Raw genomic sequence first — 22,997 nt, 5'->3', positions numbered from 1 at the left:
CACTGCCTCTCCATGTCGCTCTCTCCCTTTAAATCGCTGTTTCATTTAACAGAGTCTCTGAATTGTTCAACATGTGATATTGGTATACTCTCTCCGCCCGACATAAAGCATATCGTGTCGCCACTTGGTGCAAAGTTAAAGCTCACATCCATGAAATAGAACAAGTAAACAGCTTAAAGACAGTTAAATAGTTACTATGGGATTTTGAGTTATTATTTCAGATCCTCTGTGGTGCTATTGAGCATTGCCATTAGGACAATATATAGTTTTAATTTTACTATGTGTGCATGTGTGTGGTATTCTTGAGTCTTTGTGCTTGTTCTCTTTTTTGAGGATATGCAAAGACAGATCAAATGAGCAGCTGCAGCACATCTGTTAAATTCGATCTAATGGTGCAATCCTCATGTAACCCTGCAAGTGGTCTGTCTTTTCCATTTCCAAATGGCTAGCTAGAGGAGGAGGCTAACACACATAAGTTCACACTTATCAAGGACTAGTTCTAACTTTTACTTCACAAAGGTTAAAAAGATCACCCTCTAAACATTGTGAAGTAACTTTGCTTTCCCCATATCAAGTAGTTCTTGTTCATTAATTGTAAAATCAAGGAAAAAAAAGAAAAGAAAAGAAAAATTCTGTGCTCAGGAGTCAGTTCAGAAATTGATAATGTCATTCCTTATATTATAATGTCAGATTTGCCAATCTTACTTGCGTCGGCTTAATTTTCACCTGCTCTCACATCAGTTATATTTTAATAATTTGAAGCTGCAAAATGTGTGCTATTGTTGTTGCAACATTGATCTTTTTAAATCACAACTGCAGTGGACTAAATGGCCTTAGCACATGCAACAGATGTACAAGTTTAGTCTTCAGGTTGAAATGATAAAACTCCTAGAAAATGACGGGTCCATTGCGATGTTAGGAAAAAACAGTATGAAAAATGCAGGTTAATTACGATTATTATTTTCATTATGTTGTTGTTCAGCCCTAGTTTAAAAATTCATTTTATGTATCAGTTTGCGTTTAATTTCGAAATATTTTGCTGTTATTTTAGATGTTTTTATTATAAATACAGTTTTTAGACGCAGTTTTTTGATGCACAATCTTAGTTTTCAAGCTTTTTTTCTTTACTTCTTAATTATCAACCTGGCTGCTCTCATTTACAAAATTTCTCTGTTAAATCTGGAAAAAAGAACATCAATCCTATCTTTGTAATTGCAGCAACTTTTGAAGCACTGTGAGGTTTGTTTTTGTTCACTGATGAATTGCTGACTCTGTTTATATGTCATCTGACAAAAAAAAAAGTGAAATTAGAAGCATTAAATGAAAATGCTGCCTCATTTTTCCGCTTGCTGTTTTATACCTGCGAACTCACCAGGATGCATCCCCCGCCTGCAGCAGGGTTCCATGCCTCCAAAACAGAGCCAGGTTTTAGTAACTTCTCACCATAATCGGTTTTTTAAGGTTGTGGTTTAAACCCTTCAGTTTATACTAAGTTTAAAACGAGTGAAGGGCGAGGAGGAGGCATTCAGGTGACGTAACACGATCGTAGAGAAAGTTAATAAAGTCTGTAGTGGTAGAGCAGTGATGAAATGCTCTTTCTCTTTCCTTCTAGCTGTTAGAAGGAGAGAGAGACAACCAGTGCTTCTTTGTTTCTTAAAAATGTTTTACTTTTCATAAAAATGACCCGCTGTCATCTCTATAGATTGCAGGAAATGTTTCCAATTTTGCTCATCCCTGCCTGAATATATGGCTGCAGATGTCGGGGGGAGCATTCCATGGAGGACCAGCGTCAGTGGTCGGAAGGCATTCCTCAGCTTTAAATCCTGGTTTTGTCAGGAGTGATTCATAAATCTTTTTAATGTACAATTGAGCTGAACTTGTATACATTTGAGAAGATGAGTTACCACAGGCGGAAGGAAAGCAGCTATTTGGTTGAGTCCAGAAGTAGAGTCAGTTTGACTTTGAGGATTTGCGCCATAAAACGCCAAGGAGAGGCAAACATATTTATGTAGATTTTTGTAAAAGTATATATTCTTTCAAGTTTTTTTTTTTTTTTTTTAAACCAGAAACCTTAGTGTATTTAATGGCAAATTTTTGCATAGTGGACCAATACAAATTGTGCATGTTTGTGAAGTGGAAGGAAAATGATTGTTTTCCATGTTTTCACAAACGAAATCTGCCGTCTTTGTTGTATTTGTGTTAAGTCCCAGTGAACAGATACTTAATAAAATCACCTTTGATCTAAACAACTTAACTGCACCTCTTGCTGTATGTTTAGGGTTGTTGTCCTGGTGGAAAGTGAAACCTCCACATCACTCTCAGGTCTTTTACAGCCTCTGAAATCTTTCCTTTAATATTACCTTGTATTTAGCCCATCAACACTGCCTAACCTCCTGTTTTCTTCTTAATTAAAGCCTCCCCACAACACGATTTTGCCACCACTATATCTTAACTGTGGGGATGGTGTGTTTTGGCTGACGATCAGTGGTTTTCTGTACACAGTATTTTCCACACAGTTCAAAGTTTTAACTGCGTTCTCATCTGACTGCACCACCTTCTTTCACATGCCTGGCTTGTCAATTACAGAGTGGGTGGAAAAACTACAAATCTGACATCGTATAGCTTTTTTTAAAAAAATTTTTTATTGATGTCTTTTTTTATTGCCATTCCTCCATAAAGGCCACATTTTGTGGAGTGCATGACCAAAAGTTGTCTTGTCAACATACTCTCCCACCTGAGCTGCGGATCTCTGCAGCTCCTCCAGAGATCTGATTGATTTCTTGGCTGCTTGTGCAATCATTGCTCTCTGTTGGATCGACTTTTGGGATATTCTTTTATAACCTTGACCTGCTTTAAACTGCATCTCTGACCCGTCTTCTTATGCTCCCTGGTCTTTGTGATGCTGTTTGTTCTCTGATGCTTTTTTTTTTTTAACAAACTCTTAAGGCCTTCACAGCTGTGTTTACATTCAAATTAACTTACACACACACACACACACACACACACACACACACACACACACACACACACACACACACACACACACGTACTGTATTTACTGATTAGATGATTGATGTGCTGAATTTTATTTAATAACGTCGGAGCAAAGGGACGTGAAGACAAATGCTGGCCAGATTCTTCAGATTATCCTCTGAAGCTGATTTCAAACCATCATTATGTTTTGGCCCGTGCATAATTAGACACTACTTTATACTGGTTTGTTATGTAAGTCCTCTATCAAAAACAGTGAAGTTTTCAGTTGGAACAGGCACTGAACTGTGTGTTCTTTACAAGGTAATACTGTGTAATGCTTGGCCTTGGCTTCCCAGGTGCTTTGTCTGTACAGGTTATCAGGGCAAAAACGCCTTGCATTCGTCTTGGCCAGAGCTACAAGAATTAAACATTTCTCCTTTGTTCCCCTTGTGAACCTCACAGCAAATTACACTCATGGCCGCAGAAAGACCTTGGACTTGCCGGCGTGGCGGCTCCCGACTTGTTATCTGCGCTGTTCTGCCTCTGTGGCTCTGACAGGCTACATCAGACAGAGAGAAGCCAGAGCAGGGAGCTGCCTTCTGTTTCTCGAGCACGCAACTCCAGGAGTTTATCATATTACAAGCCGCTCCAAGAGAACTCAGAGGACAGCAGTGAGGCAAGGCCTTGATGTCCAGCACTTGCTTCGCATGACCTAAAGGAGGCGCCGGGCTGCGGATTAAAGAGCACGGCAGAGGATGGGAGGACAAACGGGGAACATGACATTCTGACAAGTCATGGTTTGCCTGTTGAGTGCTCCAATGTTGATTTATCTAATAGAGGGAGGATGAACTTATGACTATCCATAAAATAAGACATTCATTGCACTCCCAGACAAACAAGAGTAAGGAAACAGCACGCAAGTGGGACAAGCGAAAGGAAGGGAGTGTGGAATTTTTTTTATTTTTTATTTTTAAAACCCCCCAAAATATGAAGTGTTTTCATTTTGAAGTATTTGAACGACACCAAGAGAGAGAAGAGAGCGAGGTGGTGAGGGAGGACAGAAATATGGAGCTGAGCACCAGGAGAAAGAGGCAGAGTGATGGAGAGGGTGTGAGGACGGAAAGGGAAAACTGAGAAGGGGAATGAGTGATGGGGCTCAAAGGAGCAGAAGGAGACACGAGGATGAAAGTGAAAAAGGAAAAGACAGCAGGCAAAATCTGCTCCAATGACTTGAACTGCTTGCAGATTTATGTGCTGTTCTGCGTATCATTATACATCAACCCGAGTGGATGCGGAGACTCAACTAATGTGACGCCTGTGAGGTTGTACGTGTGTGCGTGTGTGTGCGTGTGTTTATCTGTGTATGTATTGCGGCGCACTTTTATTCTTCCTCTACATGCAGTTTATGCCTCCTCCAAAGCAAACTGACTTCTGAGTTCGGCAGAAAGCACTCGCCTGTGGTGAGGCAACATCCACCCACATCCAAACACCATTCCCCCCCCTCCTCCCCCCCAAAGCCTACCTACCTTGCTGGTACTGGTCGAAAGAAAAGAGGCTTAGACCACCCAGGACCGCGTAGTCAAAAGTCTGCTTTGATGTGGCACCGGCATATGTGGTACAATCACAGCCAAAACACACTCACAAAACACAGTTTTACTGCCTCCTGCGCCACATCGCCGTGGCTCGTTGCTAGAGTGGTGGGATGCTTCAGAAGACAAAGAAGCAGAACGAGAGAGAGAAACAGCCACCTACTGTGCCAGGCAGTGCAGGGCTGAAAAACTGGAGCCGTATGGTCCCCCTCAGGGAGGGGAAACCTGCCCAGTCTAACCACATCTCAATTAAGCAATTAAGTTCAAAAGTTAACAGGGGACTAATTAGAGAGTATAATGCTGAGTACTTGCCTTTTTTTTCCGTTCACCAGGCAAATCTGTCCGTGACCTCGCTGGCACGCAACCTACTGTTAGTCACCCATGTATGGTCGGAGCCTTAAATATGAACCGTGCAGTTTCAGACGGATCAGTCATCGTCTGTAAAATAAGCCAGATCCACTGGTTGATTCCAGCGAAACTAGCTGACTGTGAGAATCCAGTTTTAGAGTTTGCAGTTGTAGCCATGAGGAAATCACCAAAAAAATGACCTTTTAGTCATATGCACCGTGACTGTTTTCTGTTTGCCTTTTCGTTTTTAGCCCTGCAGATTGGTTTTATTAGACGCCAAATGAGAGGTTTAGAGCCCTGTTACTGGGCCATTTTTATCTCAGCACACTCAGAACAATGACTCGCTTTTAAACCTTGAGGCTGGATCATGCTCCCATCTCTGACAATATGCCTCCAGCAGAAACTGTTTGGAGCTCATACATTTTATATTTCTTGCTAAAGAGGAGAACCGGCGCAGCTAGACTGGGGCTTTCAATGAAGAAATATATGAAGGCGGGATGACAGGGTTGTAGTGGGGCTGCTTTAAGCCAAATGTGTTTAGATTTAGGCTGACATCCGTCCACACACCGGCCCTCACAAAGGTATTTCCATCCTTTGAACAATTTCACATTTCATCATCGAATTCATTGTTTTAGAAAATCAATTAATGTGGGATGTTATTGATTAACCGACGTTTTTTGTGTCGAGCATCAGGATTTACTGCAGGAACAGTCGATCCTGCCGGCTGAATAATAATAGATCAGTGCAAAATTTGAATTTCTGACATTTGAGTAAGTTGGTCAATAATTACTTTTCTTTCTAAACAGTCATTTGCTATATTAATATAGCACACAATGATGAGGTGATGATGATGTAGGTAATATATTTTGTCACTGTAGTTCCATGTATTTGCATGCTTTTATTGAATTTGTATTTTATAGACCAACCCAACGTAGCTCATAATTGTGAAATGAAAAAATAAGTATTCAACAAATAAGTAAACATCAGAAAAAAGTGTTTTGCATAATAGATAGCCCCGTTGTTTTGATACCCTAATAATCAAGTTCATCCGGTGCAGCCAGTTACTTTCGGAAACAACCGAATCACCTGTATGGAGTTGCAACTACTTGGCCAAATACAGCTGGGGTTTGTCATAAGCCAATGGTTAAATGTCAACCATAAAAGATCCATTTTAATGTTTGCCTCTATAGCAATGTAGTGACAGACTACACTGCTAGTAGTTTGTCACTTCTAGCATTGTAGCAGTGACAATCTTCTAACAACTAAACTTGGTAGAATATGCTTTGAGTAGATGAGATCAAAGTTAAACATCTAAAGCCCTTTAAATCTCCATAACAAACGTGACATGGTGGTGGCAGCATCATGCTGTGGGAAGGTTTTTCTTTGTTTTTTCAGCAGAGCTTTACAAAACCATGAGGCTGGGGGTGCGGATTTGCAGGAATGCCAAACTAAACATACATATCTATAATGGAAGGGTTTAGATCAGTGTTTCTCAACCCTGGTCCTCACTGCCCCCCTGCTCTGCATGTTTTAGATGTACCTCTGTTCCACAACAGCTGTTTCAAATGATTGCATGACCATCAAGTACTGCAGAAGCCTGTTAATCACCCAGAGATACAATTCAGGTGTGTGGCAGAAGGGAAATACCTAAAACATGCAGAACAGGGGGGCGGTGAGGACCAGGGTTGAGAAACACTGGTTTAGATCAAAAAGTTTTTATGTTTTAGAATGGCCCAGTCAAAGTCCTAACCTATAGCAATGGATATTCTCTGGCAAGACATAAAACTGATATCACCATAATCCAAAGTGATTGAGCTTGAGCTATTTTGAAAAGAAGCGGCAAAACGCTAGGTCTCAATATCGGCAGAGCTGCTGGCGACAAAACCCAAAAGACTCGCTGCTGTAATTTCAGCAAAAAGTGTACCGACTCATGGGGGCTGAATACATATGCACGCACACTTTGCGGCTGCAACACGTCAACACGAAAAAGGTACTGCATACAGAGAGGTGAGAAATAACTCTTTGATTCAGTTTGTTTCCCAACAGACGGCTCTTAAAAACTCCGAAGTGGTTGATTAGCAGTTTGTGTTCTTGCCTGTGTGCTCATGTGTGTGAAAGAGGTGGGAGTGAGAACAGCCAGGATGCAGTCTGAGAGGTGAAGGACTCCCCTGTTGTATGTGAGGCCCTGGAGGATTCATCTCCCCTTCCTCCTCCTCCTCCTCCTCCCTCTCCCCCTCTTACACTCACCCCTTCCTCTGTGAGCTCCACAATGCTGGGAAGAAATGTGTCATTAACGGGGAGGGGGGAGAGAGACCAAAATAATGTTTATGGGCTCAAGCAGCACTGAAATCATTTTCCATATCAGTGCAACTGCATGGGCCCTGTGGGGGAGTAAATCTGATTTTCTCCTCCCTGTGCCAATGGGAAACATCATGGGAAAGAAAACAGATTGGATTGTTAGAGCGATGGCCTGACGCAGCTGTGGGCGGCTCTTTTTTTTTGTGTTTGGGCGCTTTGCTGTGCGCGCGCGTCTATGTTTGCTCATAAGTTTAAGTGTGTGTAAAAGAGAAGGATTGAAAAACGAGAGATGGGGTGTGAGTAAGAGACAGCTAAATGTGGGGAGATAACATGCACATGTGGATAAACGTTTGCATTGAATCCCCGTTTAATGCCGTGGAAATGCAGAGTCGGGACTCGACACGTGGTCCTAAATTAATCTCACGTAGCAAAGGGTCAGATAGCAAGCGTACTTGTTAAACCTCTGTGACCCCTCCACAAATCCACGCCTCTTTTCGTGCCCAGTCTATAAGAAGCGTTTAACTAAAAGACAAATAACCCTAGAATGCTAAAGGAAACACTGAGGCGCTTGCAGAGAAAAAAAATCACATTGCAATGAAAAAATAAACTAGATTGGAGCAGCCTGTAATTCCCTTCCTAATACATCTGGAAAATTTAAGGGGCAGTTTGCCTACTGTGTGTTGCAACATTATTTTCACTGTGTGTGCTGTTAAGTCTGTTTTGTGGGAATCGGGAAAATCGGGAACGTGGGTGATTTCACTGGTGGGTGTTACGGTAGGGTGACGAGTTTGGAATCTTGGTTGTCCAGATTGTTGTCCTCGACCCGCTGCTGTTTCAAATCTGTCCTCCCACCTTTGGCGCCCCGGTCTGGAATTCACCGCTCTTCTCAGATTTGTCCCAGTGACTCGGCAAACATCTGCATTTCGACGCGAATCATAGCCAGTACGCCTAAGTGAGCCCAAACCTTTTGCTAAGCCCAGTAAATGTGCCATCGGATGCTGCTGCTTTACATTCATTTTTACTGTAGTTCTTAAACTTTATTTCTACCTGATCCTCCTCAAATCCACGCTCTCCCTCATCACTCAGCTCTTACCATGACAGTCAGAAATATTTTTTACTCTTAAATGGCACTCTCTCTCTAGCCTGCTCCTCTGTAAAGCTGCAAATGTGCTACATGTCCTCTTTATTTAATGTACCAATAAAATATCTCTTAAGCTGGAACTCTTCCAGACATTGCTTTCGCTTGCTCGCCGGCCACTCCCCATCCGCTCCTCATCAAGATTGGTGGTGGTGAACTCTTTGAACGGCAATAAAACTCTGTGAAAAATTACTTTATGAATGATAATTGCTGTAACACCTAGGTCAAGTATACACTGAAAAAGATTAGTGACAATTTCCTCCGAATTTATTCATACTCCTTGAACTTATTCACATTTTGTAGGGCCCAGAAAATGTTTTGGGATTTTTGTTTGATAGACCAGCATAAGGTTTGCGCTGGTCTTTGTTTATATGACTGTTCAATCTCTGGAAATGGAAATAAACTAATATTACATGTTACCCTGAATAAACTATCATTCACAGTGACACATGGTGATCCTCGTCTGATCCCTTTTCTTTTCTTTAGCAGGGAGAGCCAAAAGTGGCGATAGGTTGTCATGAGGCATTCATTGTTCAGTATATCATCCTGTTGCATTATGTTCTGATCTGGCTCAAAGGCCACAGCAAAAAGGGAGATGCCTGTTCTAAAGTTCCTATAAATATGTTCAACACAAGCTACGGTTAAAATCAAAGTTTCTAATATGAAGTGTGACTTTGGCCACAAAAGGACTCTGGTGTGCATGGGCGGAGGATATATGTGGAAGTTTTGTAATTTACAATCAAAATAATCTAGAAAGCAAAAGCAGCAGAATACCTGTGGAGGGGAGCAAAGAGAAGTTAGTTTGCAGTAATGGTTTAAATAATTGAAGGTTTAGGCATAACCTAACCACAAGGATCCTGCAGGAGTCCTAACACTGTAGAGGAATATAATTATTTAAATTCCTCTATAACACATATAAATACAAAAGACTTTGAGAGAACTAATCATAGAAACATGCTAACTCTGGAGGAGCTGCAGGAATCCATAGCTTGCGTGGGAGAATCTGACAAGAGGACAGCTATTAGTTCCGGATCAGACTTTTTGTGGAAGAAGAAAGTCATTGTTGATGAAAATCCATCTCGATGACAACAGTCACGTTGGAAAAGGTATTACAGTCAGATAAAAATTAAACATTTGGACTAGATGCATCATGTACACACAGCAATCTCTTATGTTGGAAGCTGAATTGTGGTTCGATAATGAGCTAGAGCAGGCATAGAAGCTAGTGAGAGATGGTTGGAGATACACACTGCAATCCTGTTAAAAAATGTGCTGCAAAAATGTTAAAATGGGGCAGAGGTTAATCTTTTAGCATGACATAACAAAGCAGTACAGTGAGAAGTACAATAAAATGTTCAAATCAGGAGTCTCAAACTAAACGTCCCTCAAGCACATTTAGATGTGTTTCTAATTCAGTACACCTGAGCCAATATTTAGGTCATAAGAAGACTTCTTTAGAAATTGGTTACATATTTGATTCAGGTTTCTTGCACCAAGGATGCATTTTAAAGTTCAAGGCAGCATGCCTTGAGGACTGTATTTTGAGATGCCATATTTGGATCAAAGATAATTCAAAGGTTAAAATGGCCCAGTCAAAGTCTAGACCTAAATATAATTGAGAACTTTACTAAATGCTGGAAGACAAAAATACTTGAGATTGTGCTTGCAGCAAAATAGGGTTCTGTAATTTATTGAGTGAGAGATTGTATAAATGCTGGTCAAACTCTTTAGATATTCATTAGTGAAAAGAAAAAAAAAACTAATCCTTTAATATTTTTTTTCGTTTAACATTTACATAATTGGTTTTGTTGGTGTGTCACGCAAAACCCAAATGATTGAAGTTGTAGATGTACCGTGACAAAATGTGAAAAAGGTCAATGAGCATGAATAATTTTGCAAATAACTTTAAGCATCTGTACACATAGAGTGAGAGCAGTATTGTTGCAAGATGACTGCTTTCCTTCTTGAACTTCTGTGGAGTCAGTGTTAGAAATATTTTTGACAGTGCAAAATGCGGTGAAATGCTTTGATGTTGCCTCTAAATACGTCTCAGAAGAAGCATTTCCTTGTGTTTCTGTTTGGGCCCGAGTTCACTCACTGTTATTTTCAGAATTCCTGCCAAATTACAGTAAGCCATTTTGGGTTAATTTATTTAGGATAAGAACCTCTAATCCCCGTCATGTCCTCTTGCATGCCGTGCAAACACTTGTTCAAAGTTTGTAGATAAATCATATGACCTCTCCAAATAAATTGTATTTGCTTTGTACTGCTCCAAAAGGATTTCTAGTCTGCCTTCGCTGTCTTTACCCTGTCATCGTTCTGATAGTGAACAAGTGGCTGACCACCAGCCCCACTTTGCAAACACAGGCTGTCAACTTCGGCAAGACGGCTGCCATATGGACTCACAATCGCGCACACAGATGCTCGCATATGCTCCGCAGCTCCCACACGCTCTTTCACATTGAAACTTTCTCACAGTTGCTCTCACACTTATCTGCTCTAAACTCTCCACTCTTACCCTCCCTACCGTCCCCCAGTGGATGTTGCCCTGTGTCAAAAGAGTCCTTCTCACTCTCTTCCTCCATGCGTCTATCCACCCATCCTTCCAACTGCTTCTCGCTTTCCACTTCTCCCACCCCCGCGCTGACCACATCCACTAAGCTCACTCCACAGGCACGCAGTGTGGAGAGTGTCGGAGGCGTGCGCTGCTGGCACTTTCCCCCACCCCTGCACTGGGCACGGCTCCAGCGCTGGACTGCCTGATTGCTCTCTCTTTCTCGCTCTTGCTTCAGTATACTTCTTGATCAGCCCAGCTTCTCACTAGATAGATGTTACCATCAACTCTCTCTAGAACAAAACGAAAAAAAAAAGAAAAAAAAAAAAAAAAGAAAAAATATTTGCAACAATTGTTTCTGAGAAGGAATTTGGCTACCAGTTGCACAAATGCTTTCAATATGGCTTTGACTGTTTAAAGGAAATCCCCCCCACTTTAGTAGCCATTTCGAATTCCTACTGGGTTTTATTGTGAGGAAGTAGGCGCTGGGTTAGTCAGCGGCCCTTTGGGATAGCATATGCAGTCTGGCTGGAGCTGCTGGTGTGTACAGTCCCTCACTACAGTCCAGCTTTTCAAAGTTTAAAAAGCCCAGTTATGTACTGTATTTAGGAGTGAACGCTGGTGTGGAAAGTCCGTCTTGATTTTTCATGGACATCTAAATTCCTGGACAGAACTTGGAATTTGCTCGTTAGGAAAGTCTGGTAGGAAAGAAAGTGGAGGTCAAACCTTTGTACCAACAGGCGTCCTGCTCAGTATGTTTTTGCTTGGTAAGTCGATATTCATTTCCCTTGGTTTCAGAGTGAGTTTGTTTTGGAGTTGTCCCAAGAATACATGCCACAATTAACTGAGTCACTAGTGATTATTTCGTTGTAATTATTATTATTATTATTTTTTACATAAACAGTGGCTCTAAATCGTGTGCACAGTGCTGTTAAAATACAAGGTTTATGTAATGTAAAATAAATGGTAGAATGATAAATTATAAAAAAACCCAATACATATAATGTTGCATTTATCCTAATTTATAGAATTTACATTATACTATGGGTGTAATAACTTGGTTGAAAAAGTGTGTACACTCTTTAAGTAATGCTGTAAATTCTGCATTGATTCTTCTTGAGTACTCAATTACCATTAATTCTATAAAAATCGCATTTATTTGAAAACAAGTCCCGTTTTCCTGCTGGGATTTTTCAGATTTTTTAAATTATTATTATTATTATTATTATTATTATATATTTTTTTACATTTGCAACCTTCGTCTGAAGCCAAAGGTTATTAAGATATCCAGAAAATCTGTCTGGATATCTGAGGCAGAATGTGAACAGTAGATGTCCTCACAATTCAAAAGACTTCGAAAAGGCTTGCAAAGTAGAACGGGCAAATCTTGTCAAATGAAAATGCGGGATGCTAATCAACTCCTGCCAATGAACACTGAGTAATGAAATTGAATCAAAGGTGCTTCAACAAGTTTGGATAGTGCACACTATCCAAACTTTCCTTCTATTTTTCTTTTTATTCTGCGCTTTGAACTTGTGTATGCGTCTATTGATTAACAGGGTGTACACATGTGAGAGTCTCTCCATAATCACACAGGTAGAGAATGTTTGCTGGAATTATAAAGAACTCAACTTTCACACCACAGTGACTGCCTTCTTCACACACTTCGCCTTCTTGTGTGTGTTGACCGTTTCCAAAGATACGTGGTCTGCTTCTTCTGGCCCATTTTCTGCGGCGCTCCCTGATCACTGAGCGGTGGAGAGCAGGTTTGTGCAGTCACACCTGCAATTTTCTCTTTGTCTCCCTTCTCTCGTCACCGTCACTCTCACCTCTCTCATTGTCTGTCGAGTGTCCTTGTCTAGACGACACGTCTATCCGTCCCTTTAGGCAGCTGTCTGAAAACAAGACTGAGAACCAAAGACTTCCTGGGCTCATTTATCAAAAGCAGAGGAGGAAATGTGATGCACTGGGAAATAATCATGGGCAGTGTGTGAATGAGTGTGCATTTCCTAAGGAGAAAATGTTGGTGTGAGTCCAGCATTCAAAAGGACAACATGCCATTGGTGGGTGCTTAATGTCTTCTCCACCGTTTTTATTTCCCAGATTACTTCTTGACCCACGTAAATCTGTTCACATCCTATTATTGTTCAACGCCTTGTTAGGACACCAAGCAACAGCACAAGCTTGAGTAATATTAATCAGCAGGGTTGCTAACGGACCAGATTAGTTGCCCAAAAAGTACAAAGAGGTGGGGCCTCTCTCCCAGGATCCAAACAATTAAAACCAGATAAAATTTCTTGGTGAGGTGTGTGTGTGTCTGTGTGTGTGTGTGTGTGCGCGCGCGCGCACGTTTGTTTGTAATACCTTGTGGGGACGATTTTCCTGACATATACTACGTTGTGGGGACCAATTGCTCCTTGTGGGGACCGGAGCCTGGTCCCCACAAGGGGGAAACCCTGTTTTTGGGTCAGGGGTCAGAGTTAGGGCTAAGGTATGAATTGAGTTTTGGTTAGGGTTAGGGTTAGGTATGTGATGGTTAGGGTTAGGAAAAGGGTAAAGGTAAGGTTTAGGCCAGGGGTCCCCAAACTTTTTCCTGCGAGGGCCACATAGCTGTTCCTTTCTCTGGTCGGGGGCCGGTCTCAGGTTTTGTAGAAAGAAACCTTAGAAAATTCTTGTCGACGGGGGGGGGGAGACACATTCGCGCTTTTAGATAGATTTTTACCCAGAATGCAAATGGAAAAAACCGTGAGTGAAACGGTGACTGGGACTGACTAGTATATATTCCATTGAGGGAAAGTTAGTTTCACATCTGCTCAAAAGCCCCCTGGTGGTTGAAGAAAAATCCACATATAAACCGGAAAATACAATATATGAAAAAAAACACTGAATGCTCTCTGGTATGAGGAGGCGGGCCGGATCCGGCATTGTTCAGGGGGCCGGACCAAATGACGTGGCGGGCCGGATCCGGCCCGCGGGCCGTAGTTTGGGGACCCCTGGTTTAGGCTGTAGAAATGAATGGAAGTCAATGGAAAGTCCCCACAAATATAGCAACACAACCGTGTGTGTGTGTGTGTGTGTGTGTGTGAATACAAGTTCTGGGGCTTCAATGTAGGCTGTGAAGGCTGTTGTTGCTGAGCAGCAGGCTGACTGAGTGCATCAGTCCATCGCTTGTTGTAAAGCCTACTTGCCTTGAGCGCTGTTTCTCCTTTGTTCCCATGACAACTGGGCCTTCATTCTTTTGCTCCGCCTCCCAGCCTGCTGCTCGCTCCTTTCCGTCCTCAGGGGCCTTTGCCTTGGCCCACGTCACCTCACGTGCACAGTTGTTTAGCTTTGTTCCGCCGTCATCTTACACACCTACGTTGAAAACTAGTTAACACCTCCAGTTCAAGAGCTGCCATGCTATCTGTCAGACCCTTTTTTTTTTTCCTTTTTTTGCTTGCACGTTTCAACTTTTCTACAAGACATTAATTTTAGGCTTAAAAGAAGAAAGCTTTGATTCCTCAATTCATTCGTTTCCCCCTTACTTTAACTCTATAATAGGATTAATCTTTATTTCCATTAGAGATTGGCGCCAACTAGGATCCACATGACCTGATGTTTTTAAGAACCTGCACAACTGCGTTGAAAGAAAAGTATAATACATTTAAAGATCAAGTAACTTCATTTTGAGAAGTACTGATAGATTTTCTATAAATACAGGGGAATTCAGTGCTTGTAGTAACTTTGTTTTGCACTTAGGTTGGTATCCAAAATGAAAGTCCCTCAGGAATTAGCTATTTCACCCCTGGTATTTCCAGAGTATCAGGATGTAGAGGGTAAAATATAGTATGATGTTGCTCTGTTTCTTTTAATAAAACAAAATGAAATGACAAACTATTGGATATGTTCATTACTGCTGAGTCAGCAAGCCAGTAACCTGATGTAAAGGTCAGTGTGTTATGAAGCCATATTTTCTTCTGCAGCTGATATTGGAAAAGTTATTGTTATCCTCTCTGGAGTAGATGTGAAGGTCTGATGTAATAGTTGTGGGGAGGGCCTTAGGTATTCCTCCCAAGCCCCCCCACGGCCCCCTGCCTCAATATAATTTTAAATCGGCCTTAAATCTAGCTTAGTCTTTTGAAATCTACTTCGTTGGCATCCTCTTTTCTCATCTCCTCTTTTTCCTTTAGTCGTCTCTCTAACAGCAGCAGCTCTCCTCTCAGATAGTTAAGAGAGGCTTCGCTCATTTTGTCACCTTCATAGTCTCTCTCTCTCTCTCTCTCTCTCTCACTCTCTCCCCCCTCTCTGTCTTTCTCTCTCTGAGGGAAAGCTGTTAATAATGCAGGAGGATTAGCTGATCTATGTGAGCTGGAGGCAATGAGGAAAGCTGGGGTTCCTGGGGGCAACAGGCAGAGGGGACGAGTGTGTGCCATGTGAAACGCGGCGGCACACAGGAGCCCTAGGTGCCTGGATGACGGAAGCTGGATGCGTGCCTGGTGAGCACGCTGGCCATAATCCCACCCCCTGACCCCCTTTGCCCTGTAGTTTGGAGAGCTGTGCCAGGAGCCCTCCATGGAGACAGGGTGATAGGAGGTGGCAGCAGAGAGCAGAGGGAGAAAAACAATGGCTTTTGTGGTAGTTTACAATGCTCAACACACACAACTCTCCTACAACTGAGGAATCCTCTTCTTCAGTTCTATACGTTACATTCTCTAAATAGTTGAAGGAATGATGGTGTTCTTTTGGTTTATTGCAATTTTTGGATCTGCTAGCAGCTCAATTGAGTTATTTTTTACATCTGAGTTTATTTATCTTCATAAAAGCAGCATCATACGCTTGCAACCCTATTTACACACTTTTGTATTGTTTTATTTCTCATTATGCAACCGAAACTGCAATACGCTTTTTGGGGTTTTGCTCTTTTGGGCTACGCCTCTCCTATCTTTCCACATCTGTACGCAAGAACCTTTGCCCATTCTTCAACAGCTCAAACTTGGCCAGATTGAATGGAGAGCATTTTTGAACATATATTTTTAAGCCTTGCCACAGACTCGACCATTCTATCACTCCTTCTTAGCGTTTTAAAGCAGGTGGATAGCCATTTTGTTTGTTGGTTTTGGAGTTGCTGTGTCTTCTGTACTTCATGAAGTTATTAATTTACTAATGTATTATACAAAAAAATCAGACTTTTTTAATATTTAAATTAAATTAAATTCATGACACGAAAGGCTAATTTCATAGAGGTTTATTTATTTATTTATTTATTGTTTTAAGTGGAAGTTAGGAAAATTTGGATGTCCTGGAGAATTTCCACCTGTCTTATGGTATGGTAGAAAATGTGGCTCAGATTATTCAAAATGTATTTCCTGACCTACCATAGATGGGTGTAACCTCCTCTGTTGACCCTTTTGTTTTGACATTTTAGCAATACGCCTGTTTGCTGTAGGTGCACTGAGCAAACCGGTGAGTTCAGGCCTTCTGTCTGCCTTGAGGAGATGCTCATTCCCTGCTTACCAGATTAAAACTTCAGACATTTTGTTCTCACAGTCACTGGAAGGGACCGACTCATGTTTGGATTGATTAAAGGTGGAAGAAAATCAGGTCATGTCACACATGTTGCAAGATCAACCATCCTAGGACAAAGATGGTTAACCTTCATAGTGTTTCTTAACCCTATGTATATATTTTTATAGCTTTACATGTATGATACACACATCTGTGTGCATGTGTGTGTACAAGTGAGGTCTCATACTGGCAATTTCATACATATGCATGAGACCTCATGGTTGTGTCACTTGGGGGAAATGAATGTGTAAAGAACTGGGCTCCCGGGCCCCTCACTCAAGTGCACTGGCGGGCGCGTAATGGGAATGCAATTTAAGCAGTGGTTAATCAGTGTGTTTTCACCAGCTTGCCCAGCAATGCATAATAGACAATCAGCCCCCAGTCACATGGGCGTTGCTACAAATGGTCAATTACTCATCATAGTCTTGTTAAACACAAGGTTCAGCCAGCCAGGGACAGATTGCTCTGCTGGTGCCATTATTATTGGGAAGAACAAAGCGAAGCAACGTTATGAGTCAGAAAGAAATCGTGACAGAGGAAGGGAAAGAAGAGACAATAGGAATTTGAAAAGGCACGGACATAGTGTATTTCTGCTCATCGGAATAGGAAAGAGAATAGCGGAAATGGCTGTTGTGACAAAAAAAAAAGAGAGGAAGGAAGAGGGAAAACCAAAAATGGAACTGAAAAAGAGTGAAAAATAGAACTGTTATAGTCACGCTGAGAAATGCAAGAGTGAAAGACAGAAAAGAGAGAGCGGAGGTGAAATGGAGCAAAGCAATAAAAGAGATTGAGGGCATGAAAGTGAGAGATGGAGAGAGCAAGATAATGGAGAGAGGGAGAGAAATTGAGAAAGGGACGCTGGGGAGCAGGAGCAAAAGTGTGTGAGAGCGAGAGGGAGAGAGCCTGAGAAAGTGTGTACTCAGCTGTGAGATGAGACCTCTGTCTGCCCATGGGGAGAGGTGCTGTGAGGGGAGAGGACTCCGCTGACAGCGAAGGGGAGGAGAGTCTCACACTCTTTCTCTCTCTCTCTCTCACACACACACACACACAAATACATGAACACACAATCTCTCATCCTCTCCTTGGCTTAATGATTCAAGCTAAACAGTGAGTTTACAACGAGATAGGATGCCTCTTCCTAGAAAGTTTGGTCACAATCATGGCAACAGTCCACTCCTCTAAATCTAATCTTCACTTTCTTTCTTCCCCTTTTGTCCCGTCAACGATGCAGGCAGTGGATTGATGGGCAACTCGTCAGCCTCTTTCATGGGGACCTTCCTTGCCAGTAGTTTGGGTTCCCCGCCTTCTCACCCGCCTCACCCCTCCAGGCCGCCGTCCTCCCCCTCTTCGCCATCCTTCCGAGGCGGACCCCACTCCAGCGCCTCACAGATCTGGTTTCCACATTCCCATGAAGGTACCTCACATAACACCAGCATATACACGCTCATGTAGTTATTCCATCACTTCATCACATCGTCAGCAAAAGGTGATACTTGTATCTTGGCTGTTCTGGAGACACGGGTTTGGCTGGTGTATTGTTGTCCTGACATTTCCTATTCTGGGGATTTGCATAAGGCTTCTGCTAAAATTTGCAGTGGTCTAACGATAGTTTTGTACCAAAAATAGAAAAAAAAAAAGAACAGAGCGCTGTGGTTCAGTTGTCTGGATAAGGATGCAGGGTCAATAGTTCAGCCAAAGAATCTTGCGGTATTCAATTCATGTCAGCAAGAATGTCGCCCCAGGCTGTGCGAAGCAGCACATGGAAACGTGGGCCAATAAAAAGTTGCAGTGATTGCAAAGCTTTCTGCCAGTGCCTCAATTGCAGCTTAACAAAGGGGCGTTCCCACCCAACACTCAGCATTACAACATCCTAACTGCACAAACATGTGCTCAGACACCCAAAAATAAGTACATTCTTTAGGTTCAACGCCCCCAATGTTAGTTTCATCAGGAAGTCAGAGAAGGATGACATTGAGAATTTATTTTGTTTTTGAATAGACTAAGAGAGAAAATATAAACAAAGGGATTTTCAAATAAAGATCTGAAAAGTGTAGCCTTCCTGAGCAGCTTCCCTGCCCCTGCTTAACAAAGTCATCCCCACAACATAAATCAGTCACCACCGTGTGGCAATGGTATGCTTAATGTGATGTGTGGTGTTAGTTTTCCGCCACATATTGTGTTTCGCATTTGGACCAAGCAGTTAATTTTTTTTTTCCTCATCTCATTTACCTTATTTATTGCTGATTATATGTATTTTGGCACCAGCTGGTTTTATGTAAGAGCAAAAAAGAAAAAAAGTTGACAAAAAGAAATGGCGACCAAACCTTTCAGATACCTTCATTTGTAAAACAAATGCTTGAAAACCGCATGTACCTCTTTTTGTTGGTCTGTCACATAAAATCCAAGTAAAACACATTGATGTTTGGGGTTGTAATGTGGCAGTTCGTGGTGTGTGAGTGAGAGAGTGAATTTTAGAGAAACTCTTGTTTTGCCTGGCTTTGTACATCTGGCGAGGAGATGGACTTTCTACATTAACACAGTTTCCGTCATAAAAAACATTCTGAGTAATCCTGCTGACAAATAATCTCTGTATGAGCAGATGTTTCACGCATCAACACAGCAACTCTTCAAAGACATAAAAGTGTTTTAGAAGTAGATCAACAGAAACAACTACAAGAACTCTTTAAACTAGTGTACCACCATCAATAAAATGCTTAAGGTGCAACTACAAAAGACTATGGTGTCTTCTGAACTTCAGACTTTACTTCCTCGAGCCCACAGACGACGTGTGAGTTTGTTGGACCACCGAATGCCTCTTCCAACCAAAACATCATTGATTCAGTCAGTTAACAGTTGCTCTCCGACACATTCTCCCTCCAGGCTCATTTTCTGAAGCCCCTCTGTTTGTCTTACCTTGCGCTCTTCAGGTTTCATCGTCGAGCACTTTCTTTTGTGGAAAAGAAAAATAATATTAGGAGCGATGATGGCAATGCCAACCCTAATAAAAGTAATGGAGGTGATTATGACTGGGATTATTACTCAGTTGGCAATGGAGGCCATTATCTCTATTGCAGTTTAATTGCATATAACGCACTAAGAGCATGATTGAATCCAGACTGTTCATCAACCACATTCAGCTGTTCCCTCCTCGACATAATTGCACATTGTCTTTTTCCTGTTTTGCATAAAAAGCAAGTCATCAAAATGAGCGGCACAATTACCCAGACTCTCGCCTCTTCTCTCTGGGTGTCAAGCAGCCCCCCGCCGGCAGCAGAGCAAGCTCTGACTTCTTGCATGTGTCGCCGCATTAGTGTCTCACTTGTATGCTCTGAGATACTCTGCGGATATTTTTTTTTTCCTTGTCTCCGAGTGTCTTTTTAAACAGATTACTTACATGCAAATTCAAATGTAGCAGTTGAAATTTAAAGTCAGCTACTTGTTTATGATTCATATGTTTAAGGTATAGACAGCTTAGTATCCCTCCCCCCTTCACTTTCTGACATTAAACTGTGATTATTTTTTTTTCTGATTAAGGTAAATTGTGATCTCTTTTATCTTTTCTTTTTTTTTGCTAAATACTGGTAAAAGAAGAATATTTAATTTACTTTTCATCTTCTTCCATCTTCCTTTTCACCTTCAACTTATTACACACTTAGTGTAAGTTGGGCTTTATAATTTTCCACATGATGTTGTCTTCTTGTGATGTCATGTATTCTGTGAAGTTCACCAGTACCCCCTGCAGCAAAACTCCCCCATAACAAGATGCTGCCGCCACCGTGCTTTAGATTTGGGATTGTGTTCTAAGGTTTACAAAGTTACCAAGTTTTTCACCTGTCTTATTTGAGTGTATTTGCAAACTGTGATCTAGGTTTTATGTTGCTTTTGTAGCAATGGCTTCTTCTTATTCTTCCTTCCTGATTGACCTTCCATGTCTGAACATGACTCTTTTGTGGACACTGGCACTATTTTTCTCTCTTACAAACTTCAGCCAACACTAGGTCTTTTGCTTTTGTTCTGGGGTTGAAATGCATATTTATCTCCAAAGATGTGCTCATTTTTGGAAAACAGAAACTGTCTCGTTGACTAACAGTCTGAGGAAGGACATTCCCGTGTTACATAGGTGTGAGTGTAGAAGAGGTGAATATGGCATCTTGTTGAAGTTATATCTAAGATTGAAGAAGGCTTTTGGAGAGCTGCTGTTCTATTTTCCCATGAACTCACATCAAGAAGCTGCTTGTTTGATTTCCGGGTGTTTAGCCAAGACATCAACACCTGGGCTTTCCCAAATAGTTTAAAGAGATAAACTCAGTGTATATAAACTCCTGAATTTGAAGCAAGCAATCAACAAAACATCCATAAAAAATGATATAATGATTGTATATTTTAGCTAGTCCAAATTATCTTGGTAATCCTGAGTTAATTTGAGAAATTATTAGTCTGATTTAAGGTCAGACAGTTAGGGGAAACAGTTATGTGGGGGGGGTCTTGTATACTGGATGTAAACATCTTGTTTTTTTAACCGGAAATGTCATTGCGCGTAATGCTTCTCCAGTCTTCCTTGCTTTGAAGTGAATTCTTATGTTCTAATTGGCATATGATGTATTTGAAAGTGAAATAAAACAAGAAGCTTAAGCAATCTGGCATCTATCAATGCAGCGTCTACAGAAATACTTCTCCAAGTTTTGTTTTGGTAAAAGAAAAAGAATGGAAATGTCAAATCTCACTAGACATGCCAAGCCCACAGTAATCAAAACACACTCCGTCAGATAAACGTGTTCTCACTTTCAAGCCGTCAGATGTTGCTGTTTTGTCAAAGCTGTTGGCATCTCTTCAATATGCACATGGTGTCCTTTACCGTTAATTCGGTGATGTAACAATATTTCACACCATTTATTTCTGATTTGAGTCTGAGAAAACTGTCGTTTCTTGCTAAGTCTATATTTTGTCTCAGATTAGTTTGAACACTCTGCTTGGTCCGGAACTGCATGTCCAGTGAAGACTATAGCAGCGAAAAACAAACAAACATCAACATTTTATAAAATCAAGATTTTATGCTGATCCTTCAATCAACATTCTTCATTCTTCCCTTTCAGATATGCGACTTTAAGATGCTTCTTTCTCATACAAATCATTCCACAGATCAATAAGTATGCTTTGATTCTTTCTGATTGTATAGGCATACACTTTCACATTAAGAGTAGGGCCTGCTGTAGATTTTGTGATGACAGTTTAGGATTCTGAGACTTTAGTTACCGTCTTGTCTACTTTCTTTCAGGGTGAACTTGTATAGATGACCAGAGTGAGGCATGTTTGTGTGTTACTTTAAATGTCAGCTATTTTCAAGACAGAAGAATGGCTGATTTAAAGTTCTCTTTATACCTCTTCAATACCCTTACCAGTCTCATAAGGATTTTATCATAGTGTGAATTCTCATTTTAACATTCAGAAGCAAAACAAAAATGTTTGTGGTTTAAAAACAGAGCAATTTTCTTTTAAAAATGCTAAATATTTTATTATTACATGCACTAGTGATATGCCTTTGTGGGATTTTATCTATTTTAGATTTTGCTATAAATATCCAATTTCACTCCTTATTAGAAGCAGTTTTTATTTTTCTTGCATTTCACAAAATGTTTTAAAAATGTTTAAATATACTTAGCGTTGCAATTAGATGTTTTTTTGCAATAACTATTTTGAGAAACCCAGCTTTAAGTTTTTCGTTAAACTTTGCAAGACATGTTTCTAAAGAATATTGGACAAAATACAAAATTAAGCTTTCTGTTATTCCTTTACTGACTTAACTTGTGTCTGTGTTCAGATGTTTGTGAAAATTGGTGGGGAGGCACTACCTTGTATAGACCTAGAGACTATTATAATGGGTACTTTATTTGTTTTTTAAGTATCAGGCCTTTGTATGAAAAGTCATGTTAATTCGCATAAGTTTTTTCAGTCAGCTTGGTAGCTGAGTGAAAAAAAATATATATATATATATATAGAAAACATGTTTGAATCAAACCTGAGGCCAGCTGGATGTGGTTCAAATGATTCACCTTGTGCCAAAAAGAATCTCTCTCATAACTCAGTCTACACTTATAGACATACATGAATACATCGATTACCTGCACACTGCTTGTCTAATCTACTCCTGTTTGATACGCCTTTCCAAGCCCATCTTCAGATGTCCTTCTTTTCTTTCTGTGAGTCCTTCCTGTTGGTTTTCCTGTAGAAGGATTTTAAGCAGCACTACCCACCCTCCTCCCACCCCAACATGCACCCTTCAACCACCCAAGTCTCCCGAGTACACGTCTGCTTCTTTCATGCTCTCTCTCTCTCTCTCTCTGTCTCTCTCTTTCTCTCTCTTGCCAGCCTGCATCCCTTCCTTTCAATTAGTCAAACCTGAGGAGATGCATCACAGTGCTGCCCCTCCTCCGCCAAGTATCTCTCGCCTCCTCTGCTCTTCTCCACCCCTTCTGTGTCTTGATGGTTCTGTCATTTTCTTCTCAATTAGCGGCCCTGACAGGCAACTTGGGCTGCTCCTCCTCTTCTCTTGGTC

General features: G+C 41.2%; 1 protein-coding gene across 1 annotated transcript in view; it reads left to right on the top strand.

Annotated features, from left to right (window-relative positions):
* Positions 1 to 22,997, top strand: part of bahcc1a (BAH domain and coiled-coil containing 1a) — a 75,806-nt gene that overhangs the window by 21,672 nt on the left and 31,137 nt on the right. The window contains exon 3 of the mRNA XM_014990874.2: positions 17,676 to 17,858. Coding sequence (XP_014846360.2) covers positions 17,676 to 17,858 — 183 coding nt within the window. The remainder of the gene's footprint in view (positions 1 to 17,675; positions 17,859 to 22,997) is intronic.

Source organism: Poecilia mexicana, unplaced genomic scaffold (genome assembly GCF_051168715.1).
Source record: "Poecilia mexicana isolate PSO_F unplaced genomic scaffold, ASM5116871v1 scaffold_8, whole genome shotgun sequence".
Classification (NCBI taxonomy): domain Eukaryota; kingdom Metazoa; phylum Chordata; class Actinopteri; order Cyprinodontiformes; family Poeciliidae; genus Poecilia; species Poecilia mexicana.
This window is presented reverse-complemented; position numbering and strand designations above follow the sequence as displayed.